Source organism: Oncorhynchus tshawytscha, linkage group LG09 (assembly GCF_018296145.1).
Source record: "Oncorhynchus tshawytscha isolate Ot180627B linkage group LG09, Otsh_v2.0, whole genome shotgun sequence".
NCBI lineage: Eukaryota > Metazoa > Chordata > Actinopteri > Salmoniformes > Salmonidae > Oncorhynchus > Oncorhynchus tshawytscha.
Window position 1 is genome coordinate 15,639,860 of NC_056437.1, and position 12,082 is coordinate 15,651,941.

Sequence of the window (12,082 nt, forward strand, 5' to 3'; positions counted from 1 at the left end):
GTGTGGCACATGGTCCCCATTCAACCAATCAGAGGCCTCTCCTACTGTACAAAAAAAAACCGTCTGTATAAAGTGGTGTGTCTACACTATTTATTTATTGATCAACACGCAACAGCAGGGACCTTCACACTTCTACTGCAAATTGACAATACATTAAGTAAGTATTTTTCTAGGGCTTGCGTTTTGTACAATATTAGGCCTGTCTATTTACGCCTGCTACGTTAGGTAAGTCTACTTGGGTTATGGCCTTTACCCCGGGCATTTGCTCTGGTTTCTTATGTTTTTGATACCTGCTGTTACCTAACATTCCTTCGACTAGTTTCGTGGATATAAACATTACAGTACTTGACATAATTTGAAAAGGTATAGCCGTAAAACGGTCTTTTTACAAAACCTTTTTTTTTTTTCCCTCCATGAGTCGAGTGCTTTTGTGTAGCGCTAGAGGGCTTTGTTTTGTTCTCACAAAGGGAACATAGTGTTCAAATGTATGTCGCGAATGTTATCGTTTTATAGGTTACTATATATTATAGCGAACCGTTACCGTTTTGGAAATGGTGATGTAGGAGATTCGATTTATTTTTCTATTTCCCTTGGGCTTTGTCCATGTTCAGAGAATGATTCAGCGGCTTTGGATCCGCCCGCATCTTGTGATCAGGATTCAAGCCAAACTAGGAAAAACAGGAATGATGCAACCAACCAAGTCCCACTTTGCGCAGACTCCCTTTCAGTGTTTGCATACACAGCATTCTAACCAGAACGTCGGTTCAGACGGCTGCAGTCTGCCAATTGCATAGACTTCAATTAAGGAAATTAGCTAGTTGGTTTATTATGAGTTGTTATATGACTTCTGATTCAGGCATTATGCTCCACTGTCTTCCTCACAGAGCAGAATCTATAGCCCTTGATATTCCTGTTCTGTTGGTTCTAGATAAACGTAACACACACTTAACATGTCAGTCAACCAAACTGCCTGTGGCAATAATCTGAAGGCAATAACAATCTATATATAAATGTAGCTTCTTCACACTGAAATACAAGGCTGACTGATGGCTCTTCTCGCTCCCTTCACAGCTGTTTGGCCATGACAGCACTGTACTTGGCAGTGTTGGTGCTCTGTGTGAGTGCCGTGTGTGCGGCTCCTAGGTTTGACTCTCAGTTGGAGGACCATTGGCACCTGTGGAAAAACTGGCACAGCAAGAACTACCATGAGGTGGGTGTTATTGAAATACATGGAGGGCACCATATCGCCTCAAGGTCTTAGTGAGTCTCAAATTAATTATTTGTTGCCTTGACAAGTGTACATTCCATGTAGGCCTGTATTATTGCAAAATGTAGTGACTTATTTTTCCTTGGATTTTGTTTGTAGTTCTGGGACTGTATGATTTGTATGTCCATTCTCTGACCAAGTACACTAATTTCTCAGAGCGAGGAGGGCTGGAGGAGGATGGTTTGGGAGAAAAACCTGAAGAAGATTGAGATTCACAACCTCGAACACACCATGGGAAAACACTCCTACCGTCTGGGCATGAACCACTTTGGTGACATGGTAAGAACAAGCTCCTTGCTGAGACATTTTACTGTGGGGCAGGAGATACATGTCAGCAGCCTTGTCCCATAGTGTTTGCTGTAACTGAATCCTATTGTGGTCTATGACACATTACGGAATGAGGAAACATTTCAGACACTATGAAAACATAGCCACAGGTGTCAGCGTTGTACATTCCTGCTTTCATTGCCAGACTCACAGGTTGGGTTTCTTCCACTAGCACGTACTGAAGAAACAGGAACAGAATAGTGATCCTGAGAAGGGAACTGAAACTTACTCATCATTAATAAGTTTAAAAAATAAATAAAAGTCCTTAGACATTGGAAACCCCTCAATGTTCTATTCAGATAGGAACTTTAAAAAGCACACCTGGCCAGGAATGACATACATTTCAACACGCCCTTACTGATTCCTTCCTCCCTAGACCAATGAAGAGTTCAGGCAGACGATGAACGGCTACAAGCAGACGACTGAGAGGAAGTTCAAGGGCTCTCTGTTCATGGAACCCAACTACCTGCAGGCACCTAAAGCTGTTGACTGGAGGGAGAAGGGCTACGTCACTCCCGTCAAGGACCAGGTGAGACCTCAGTCACTCATGAACCATGACTCATTCTTAACCATACACAGCTGTGTCACTGAATTAAACATGACTGAGGTTTGCAGTTAACCCATTCCAAGTTGCCACAAGTTGTGGACACAGGATATTTATAGTTGCAGTAAATACATTGCTTACACCCCTACTTCGCAATTGCTTAATTATTGTCACTTTCTTTGTTATACACATGCTAGCTATTCACAATCTCTGCCTCCCTCAGGGATCATGTGGGTCTTGCTGGGCGTTCAGCACCACCGGGGCCATGGAGGGCCAGCAGTTCAGGAAGACTGGCAAGCTGGTGTCTCTGAGTGAACAGAACCTGGTGGACTGCTCCAGACCGGAGGGCAACGAGGGCTGTAACGGTGGGCTCATGGACCAGGCCTTCCAGTACATCCAGGACAACGGCGGCCTGGACACAGAGGAGTCCTACCCCTACGTCGGCACTGTAAGACCCATTTCTGTTATTTTAGCCTGTTCACGCTGTATAACCAACTCCTATGGTTGTAGTCATGTTTGGCATGACAATAGGATTTGGCAAGACTGGGCCATAAATGTTTAGAAATCTGGATTTGTTGCGTGAGGTGCTGACAGAATTCCGTAAAATGAATGAAGGTTTCTGGTCTTTATTGCATTGAGATTTAGGCCATTTCAACCAGAATTGCTTGATTCATTGGATAATTATTCATAAGTTATTTTTAACTTTTTTTTTTTTTTTTTTTTTACTATTGATCCTCTTATTCGCCCAGGATGAGGACCCTTGCCACTACAAGCCAGAGTTCAGTGCTGCCAACGAGACTGGCTTTGTGGACATCCCCAGTGGCAAGGAGCATGCTATGATGAAGGCTGTGGCTGCAGTCGGTCCTGTCTCTGTTGCCATCGATGCCGGCCACGAGTCCTTTCAGTTCTATGAGTCTGGTTAGTAGCAAAAAGGCAATGCAACATATGTTACATCAACTTTATTTGAGCTTCACTGGCCCACTGTCCTTTTCACACTGTAGATAATAGTTTCTTTTTCAAAGCTATAAAGTAAAGTGTTGTCACTTTGCCTGCTAGCAGCTTTAGCATATATCAGATGGTTGTACAGCCATATGCTGAGGTAAACTTTTTTTTTTTTTTTTTTCTTCCCAACTAATGTAACTATATGCCCTCCCTCTAGGGATCTACTATGAGAAGGAGTGCAGCAGTGAGGAGTTGGACCATGGTGTTCTAGTGGTGGGATATGGTTTTGAAGGAGAGGATGTGGATGGAAAGAAATACTGGATTGTCAAGAACAGGTACAGAGGTTCTTCCTGGGATGTTTTTGTTTGACCGTTTCCACCACCGGAATGGTTCACTTATTCGTCAGGGAATATACCTCTACAATACCATTGCCTTCATTTGAATATGGTGTTGGTCTGGTACTATGGTTTAAGTCATGAATTTCTCTAAAGTGGCAGTAAATCAAATGTTGTATAATTTTCCAACTAACTCCAACAGAGAAGCTAACAGATTGTTTGTCTTTTCCTCAGCTGGAGTGAGAAATGGGGAGACAAAGGCTATATCTACATGGCCAAAGACAGGAAGAACCACTGTGGTATTGCCACGGCATCCAGCTACCCACTGGTCTAGTGTTTTAGAGCCTGGATGTGTTCTAGACTTTTTTTTTTTTTTTATGTTTGAAAAATGTTCATAAAGGGCAATGATGACAACAGTGCTGCCTTATTAAGTCTGTGAAAGGCACTAGTGAATCCTGCTGCATGGGTTTTAAAGACCGTTTTAGGGAATCTGAAATTCTACCTAGTTTGTTTTTATACTTGATTTGATATATAGTTGAGTCAAGTAAATGTTACAGGTGTGACCTCTGTGTACATTCCTAGTTTACTGCTTTTACACCTGTTCTGTAAAAATGTTGTACATATGAGCAAAATAAACCTCTTTCTAAAATGGATTTGTTTACATGGCAAACTACAAAATTGCTAAGTCATCCTATCCAAACTGTGAAACTTTGCCAATTGTTTTTGTGCCCTTTGGTCAATGCTGTCATTTAACTTGGCTTACTGCACACAGCTGTTCTGTATTGCCAGTATTAGAAGCCGTATTGCCCCCACCCTTTGGGTACACCCACAAAGTTTATTCCAGATAGATCAGGGAAAAGCCCTGATGCACACAAACTGCTGCTGTATTGTAGGTATCTCAGAGCAGATAAGATGGGGAGCAAGGTCCTCATGGCTCATATAAGACTAGTTTTAGCCTGGTGGGTTCCAAAACAACTGGTCAAGTCTGGCCACAGGTCCAGTAACTTTTATAGAAAAAGAACACAGGGGCTTGACTGGTAGTTAGTGACATTTGTGTGTACTGTATTGGGTATGTGTAGCTGCTCCCAATTAAAGGGAATGCAGTTATTTCCCAGCTAAAATGGTCTTAACAAAAATATAATTTGTACTAACCCTATTTGTCATCTGACTATCAGTGAGGCTGTACTCTTGGATTGGTGTGAGGTGCAATATTGCGTTTAGATTTGGTCATAAGCAAACAAAATGCAGGAAAACTAATCTGTTTTACCTAATTTCTACAAGCATGTCACCTGTGCAACTAGTTGAGGGAAAAAAATTGCTTTCTCTCTCAGAAGCAAATCTGACCATAACTATTCTCCTGCTTACTAGCATAAACTCAAACGGGAAGTACCAGTGAAGCGGATGCTAAACTACAGGACTGTTCCAGGATTCATCCGATAGGATTGAGGTCACCAGCATCAATAAGCACATCGACAACGTCGTCCCCACAGTGACCGTACGTACATATTCCAACCAGAAGCCATGAATTACAGGCAACAGCCACACTGAACCAAAGGCTTGAGCTGATGCTTTCAATGAATGGGACACTAATAAGAAATCCTGCTACACCCTTCAACAAACCATCAAATAGGCAAAGCATCAATACAGGACTAAGATCAAATCCTACTACACCAGCTCTGACGCTTGACAGATGTGGCAGGGCTTGCAAACTATCAGAGTACAAAGGGAAACGCAGGCGCGAGCTGTCCAGTAACACAAGCCTACCAGAGAAGTTAAATGCCTTCTATGCTCGCTTTGAGGCAAGCACCACTGAACCATGCATGAGAGCAACAACTGTTCCGACGACTGTGTGATCACGCTCTCCGTAGCCGTGCTGACCAGCTGGCAAGTGCCTTCCTTGACATTTTCAACCTCTCCCTGACCCAGTCTGTAATATCTACAGGTTTCAAGCAGACCACCATAGTCCCTGTGCCCAAGAACGCCAAGCTAACCCCAGACACCCTGGACCCACTCCAACTCGCTTACCACCCCAACAGATCCACAGTTTACGCAACCTCTTTTGCACTCTACACTGCCCTTTCCCACCTAGACAAGAGGAACACCTATTTGAGAATGTTGTTTATGGCCTACAGCTCAGTGTCCAACCACTAGGCGAAAAGGTCCATATCGGGATATCTTTACATTAAACATTTTTGATATTCTAAAGCCGGGGTCTCCAACAGGTTGATTGCCAAACAATTCTGAAAGTATATGCAATTTTCACGATCCATTGCAAACTGTCATAAACCTCACAAGAATCAGAGAACGCAAGCTCCCAGCTACTATCTAATCAACACAACGTGAACATTATCCCATCCTTGGCTACTTTTGGCTTAGAAACTCAAACGATATCTGCCAATTAATTTCCAGCAAAATTGCCCGTCTGTCTGTGTGGTGCGGCCGAAGTGCTTTGAGAGACTAGACGAGGACCATATCACCTCCACCCTACCTGACACCCTAGACCCACTCCAATTTGCTTACCGCCCAAATAGGTCCACAGACGATGCAATCTCAACCACACTGCACACTGCCCTAACCCATCTGGACAAGAGGAATACCTATGTGAGAATGCTGTTCATCGACTACAGCTCGGCATTCAACACCATAGTACCCTCCAAGCTCGTCATCAAGCTCGAGACCCTGGGTCTCGACCCCGCCCTGTGCAACTGGGTACTGGACTTCCTGACGGGCCGCCCCCAGGTGGTGAGGGTAGGCAACAACATCTCCACCCCGCTGATCCTCAACACTGGGGCCCCACAAGGGTGCGTACTGAGCCCTCTCCTGTACTCCCTGTTCACCCACGACTGCGTGGCCACGCACGCCTCCAACTCAATCATCAAGTTTGCGGACGACACAACAGTGGTAGGCTTGATTACCAACAACGACGAGACGGCCTACAGGGAGGAGGTGAGGGCCCTCGGAGTGTGGTGTCAGGAAAATAACCTCACACTCAACGTCAACAAAACTAAGGAGATGATTGTGGACTTCAGGAAAGAGCAGAGGGAACACCCCCCTATCCACATCGATGGAACAGTAGTGGAGAGGGTAGTAAGTTTTAAGTTCCTCGGCATACACATCACAGACAAATTGAATTGGTCCACTCACACAGACAGCATCGTGAAGAAGGCGCAGCAGCGCCTCTTCAACCTCAGGAGGCTGAAGAAATTCGGCTTGTCACCAAAAGCACTCACAAACTTCTACAGATGCACAATCAAGAGCATCCTGGCGGGCTGTATCACCGCCTGGTACGGCAACTGCTCCGCCCACAACCGTAAGGCTCTCCAGAGGGTAGTGAGGTCTGCACAACGCAGGGGGCAAACTACCTGCCCTCCAGGACACCTACACCACCCGATGTTACAGGAAGGCCATAAAGATCATCAAGGACAACAGCCACCCGAGCCACTGCCTGTTCACCCCGCTATCATCCAGAAGGCGAGGTCAGTACAGGTGCATCAAAGCTGGGACCGAGAGACTGAAAAACAGCTTCTATCTCAAGGCCATCAGACTGTTAAACAGCCACCACTAACATTGAGTGGCTGCTGCCAACACACTGACTCAACTCCAGCCACTTTAATAATGGGAATTGATGGGAAATGATGTAAAATATATCACTAGCCACTTTAAACAATGCTACCTAATATAATGCTTACATACCTTACATTATTCATCTCATATGTATACGTATATACTGTACTCTATATCATCTACTGCATCCTTATGTAAAACATGTATCACTAGCCACTTTAACTGTGCCACTTTGTTTACATACTCATCTCATATGTATATACTGTACTCGATACCATCTACTGTATCTTGCCTATGCTGCTCTGTACCATCACTCATTCATATATCTTTTTATGTACATATTCTTTATCCCCTTACACTGTGTATAAGACAGTAGTTTTGGAATTGTTAGTTAGATTACTTGTTGGTTACAGTGCCTTGCGAAAGTATTCGGCCCCCTTGAACTGCTCTCCATCCAACCTCACTGAGCTCGAGCTGTTTTGCAAGGAGGAATGGGAAAAAATTTCAGTCTCTCGATGTGCAAAACTGATAGAGACATACCCCAAGCAACTTACAGCTGTAATCGCAGCAAAAGGTGGCACTACAAAGTATTAACTTAAGGGGGCTGAATAATTTTGCACGCCCAATTTTTCAGTTTTTGATTTTTAAAAAAAGTTTGAAATATCCAATAAATGTCGTTCCACTTCATGATTGTGTCCCACTTGTTGTTGATTCTTCACAAAAAAATACAGTTTTATATCTTTATGTTTGAATCCTGAAATGTGGCAAAAGGTCGCAAAGTTCAAGGGGGCCGAATACTTTCGCAAGGCACTGTATTACTGCATTGTCGGAACTAGAAGCACAAGCATTTCGCTACACTCGCATTAACATCTGCTAACCATGTGTATGTGACAAATACAATTTGATTTGATTTGATTTTGACTTTCACTCCGTGTGTAGCCAGTTGATGTGACAACCGTCTTGTGGGTTGACAGAAATACTTTCCCCAACACCTTTCATAATTAAATTTTAACTGCAAAGTAGGCTTACCTGGGAGATTAGCCTATATCATGAGTCATTATATATTTTGTATGTGTTATTTATTTGTAAACTTTGCCATGAAATGAGCAGCTGCAGTATAGAACCATCACTAGACCAGCAGATAGAAGGCACATTCCTCACTCGTTAGATGCACAATTAAAGGGCCAGATGCGCAATTAAAGGGCAATTACACTCAAAAATCTAAATGTGTTCGTTTTCTTCCAGTCCTAAAACAAATGACATTCTGATGTGATTTAAGCATTGACATGGCCTTAGAACATCCAATTTCCTTGTTTCTCTATGAGCAATTCTTCATTTGAGGCTCCCGAGTGGTGCAGCGGTCTAAGGCACTGCATCTCAGTGCTAGAGGTGTCACTACAGAAACCCTGGTTTGAATCCAGGCTGTATCCCAACCGGCAGTGATTGGGAGTCCCATAGGGCGGTTCACAATTTCCCCAGCGTCGTCTGGGTTTGGCTGGTGTAGGCAGTCATTGTAAATAAGAATTTGTTCTTAACTGGACTTGCCTAGTTAAATAAAGGTTAAATAAAATAAGTTGTTTATTAACCATTGTTTTACCAGGCATTGACAGAAAACATAATGCACTGTTTTCTATTGTACACTGAACACACGGGGGATGAGTTGCAGGGGAGAGAAGAATGTGCCCATTTGAAAGCTAGAATATTTTTCCGTAGCTCTCCACATTTTATTCTTTTAAAGTAGCTCTCATGCTAGAAAAAGTAAATAAAACATTTTGCGAGTTACTAATTTTTTTCTGCAATTATTCAGAATACAGACCATTTCCAATGCATGTTTTTCAGTTTTGTGGATTCAGATGTGTCTTTTAGACATATATGATATTGGGAGTACTCCGAATATGGCCAGATATGGACTCATTCAATCGCCTGAGATATGCGACATCCTATTTTCTCTCTTCATGTTGACAAATACTGACTATACATAGCACATCTTTGTTTTCTCATCATATTTAACATATGAAGCTATATTGATTCCAGATATGCTCCTCTTGGCTGAAGTCCATATCCGGATCTTGATATGCTTTTCATACACTGAAAATAAGGACGATTTCTGATACATTTCTAAGTTTTCCGCACATGCTCAAAAATTTGACAAATATGAAATCCATCTTTTTCTTTCATGCAAAATCTTTGCATGAAAGAAAATTCTCTGGTCTGATGAAACCAAGATTGAACTCTTCGGCCTGAATGCCAAGTGTCACGTCTGGAAGAAACCTGGCACCATTCCTACGGTGATGCATGGTGGTGGCACCATAATGCTGTGGGGATGTTTTTCAGCGGCTGGGACTGGGAGACTAGTCAGGATCGAGAAAAAGGTGAACGGAGCAAAGTACAGAGAGATCCTTGATGAAAACCTGCTCCAAAGTGCTCAGGACCTCAGACTTGGTCGAAGGTTCACCTTCCAACAGGACAACGAGACACTCTCCAAACACAGGTGTGCCAAGCTTGTAGCGTCATACCCAAGAAGACTCGAGGCTGTAATCACTGCCAAAGGTGCTCAACAAAGTACTGAGTAAAGGGTCTGAATACTTATGTAAATGTTATGTTTCAGTTATTTGTTAATAAATGTGCAAACATTTCAAACAACGTTTTTTCTTTGTCATTATGGGGTGTTGTGTGTAGATTGATGAGAAAACACTGTATTTTCTCAGCACATACAATGCATATGCTCTTAACTGAGGTCCATATCAGGATCTTGATATGCTAAATAAGGTCAATTTTTGATGCTTATTTGAGTTTTGAGGACATGCTCAATAATTTGACAAATATTAAATTTAGGAATCACATATTTTCTGCTGTGGAGTTCCAACTGTCATTTCTGAATTTGGGCACCATAAATGAGTGTGTAAATGGTGTGTGGTGGAACTGACAAATGGAGAAACAATGAATTGAGAAGCTGTTCAGCAAATACCTCAAAAAAGTTGACTCTAAAGCAAGTAGCTAATTTGAGATGTTTTATTTATCTTATTAACTAGAATCAAGAATGTTTGCTAATTTGACCTGCAGCAAGTAGGGCTTGCTAGCTAGATAGCTTATACCCCAACATCAAGCCTAACTTGTAGACTTCGCTAGCTAACAAATAATTCCCTTCAGGTTTTCTTTTGTACCACATATCAAACCTTAAGGTGACAGTTAACGTTGGGTCTGGACTGCGAGGAACCGCTGCTGACAACCAAATCTGCATCCATCGTCCATAACAAACAGGGCAGGCAGGGGTATTGAGGGTGTGCAACTTATTTTCTGTTAAATAAATAAAATAAAATTTTCACAAAGATTGGCCTATGTTGCATCTTTACAAAAAAAATTTGGATTTGGATTTGCTATGCTGCAGAAATAGCAAAGATGTGCTTTGGAAATAGCAACTTGGATTAAATAAAATGATGTTTGCCTTTCCATACCTTTTATAGCCTACTACTGAATGTGGTGCAAATGTATGCTTAGATACGTCACCTACATGTGAAGGAGATTGGTAAAGCATGGCACTTGCAATGCTAGGGTTGTGGGCTTGATTTACATGGGGGTCCAGTATGGAAAAAAAGTATGAAAATACATGCACTCACTGCTGTAAGTCACTATGGATAAGAATGTCTGCTAAAATGTCAAATATCTCCCTGGACTCATATCGTGTCAGGAAGATTTCTGAGGTCTGGATTGGATGCATGTAGAAACTGTCCCATAATGGAGAAGCTCTTAGCTCCTTAAATGAAATTAAGGATATGGGTGTGTGTGCATAGTTCCCTCCTATTCACCCACGACTCCCAACATCTTTAAATTTGCCTACGAAACGACGGTGGTAGGCCTGATCACCAACAACGATGAGACAGCCTATTGGGAGAAGGTCAGAGACCTGGCAGTGTGGTGCCAGGACAACAACCTCTCCCTCAAAGTCAGCAAGACAAGGGAGCTGATCGTGGACTACAGGAAATGGAGGGCTGAACACACCCCCATTCACATCGACAAGGGTGTAGTGGAGCGTGTCGTTAGCTTATATTTCCTCGGTGTCCACATCACCTCTTCCCCCTCAGGAGGCTGAAAAGATTTGTCATGGGCCCTCAGATCCTCAAAAAGTTATACAACTGCACCATTGAGAGTATCTTGACTGGCTGTATAACTGCTTTGTATGGCAACTGCTCTGCGTCCGTCCGTACGGTGCTGCAGAGGGTAGTACGTATGGCCCAGTACATCACTAGGGCCGAGCTCCCTGCCATATAGAAGTTCTATACCAGACGCTGTCGGAAAAATTGTCAAAGACTCCAGCCACAGTCTGTTCTCTCTGTTCCCGGATGGTTGCAGTACTGGAGAGCCAAGTCTGGGACCAGAATGCCCCTGAACAGCCATAAGACTGCTGATCAGTTAATTAAACAGCTACCCGGACTTTCTGCTTTTCACCCCCTACAGACATTCAATCAATCACCCAAACAAACCAAATGCACATGTTACCTCAATCAATTACCCCAACTACCTCGTAACACAGTACACTGACTCGGTACACCTTGTATATAGCCTGTATATCCTGTATACAGCCTAGTTATTTTATGGTTACAATTCTATTTTTATGTGTTTTTGGGAAAGGGCTCGTAAGTAAGCATTTAAAAAAATAATTGTTGTGTGCAACAGTGATTGGCAATTAAATGCAAGCTTCACAAAAAAAATGCAATCGTTAACATTTCTAGCCTGTCGATCTATGGGTAATAGGGTTGAAGTGTTATGCTTAACCTGTTTCTTTTTCTAGCAGAAAACACCAGAAAATTACCAAAAATAGGAGAACCAGTTCACCTGTTTTTACACTATGATTTAACTATGGAGATGTTCAATCATTTATTTTGAAATAAATATTTCAAAAGGAATAGTTTCACCATATTAAAATGAAAATTCAGTTCACATAACAGGGTTGACCTTAAAATGCGTGACAGACATTAATTAATCACCAATCATATTTAAAGAAATAATAATCTTCAAAATTGACTTTATCAATAACTAGGGCTTTACAATGATGGTGAAACAGGCTTTTAAAATTCAATATTGGTTCACAATTTCTACTTAAAT

At 42.4% G+C, this 12,082-nt stretch overlaps 1 protein-coding gene across 1 annotated transcript; it reads left to right on the forward strand.

Moving 5' to 3' along the window:
• On the forward strand, positions 1-4,068 carry LOC112257425 (procathepsin L). Its single transcript, XM_024430965.2, has 8 exons — positions 1-157; positions 1,072-1,210; positions 1,424-1,546; positions 1,971-2,123; positions 2,362-2,586; positions 2,888-3,056; positions 3,298-3,415; positions 3,650-4,068. The coding sequence occupies exons 2-8, from the start codon at positions 1,082-1,084 to the stop codon at positions 3,747-3,749; spliced, it is 1,017 nt and encodes a 338-aa protein (XP_024286733.1). The 5' UTR covers positions 1-157; positions 1,072-1,081; the 3' UTR covers positions 3,750-4,068.
• The last annotated feature ends 8,014 nt before the right edge of the window (positions 4,069-12,082 follow it).

What these genes read in the sequence shown, in the direction of transcription:
- LOC112257425 (XM_024430965.2), top strand. Translation starts at nt 1,082, where the DNA reads ATGACAGCACTGTACTTGGCAGTGTTGGTGCTCTGTGTGAGTGCCGTG. An exon ending in TCACTCCCGTCAAGGACCAG is followed by an intron (nt 2,124 to 2,361) that starts GTGAGACCTCAG and finishes TGCCTCCCTCAG; the next exon opens with GGATCATGTGGGTCTTGCTG. An exon ending in CCTACCCCTACGTCGGCACT is followed by an intron (nt 2,587 to 2,887) that starts GTAAGACCCATT and finishes TTATTCGCCCAG; the next exon opens with GATGAGGACCCTTGCCACTA.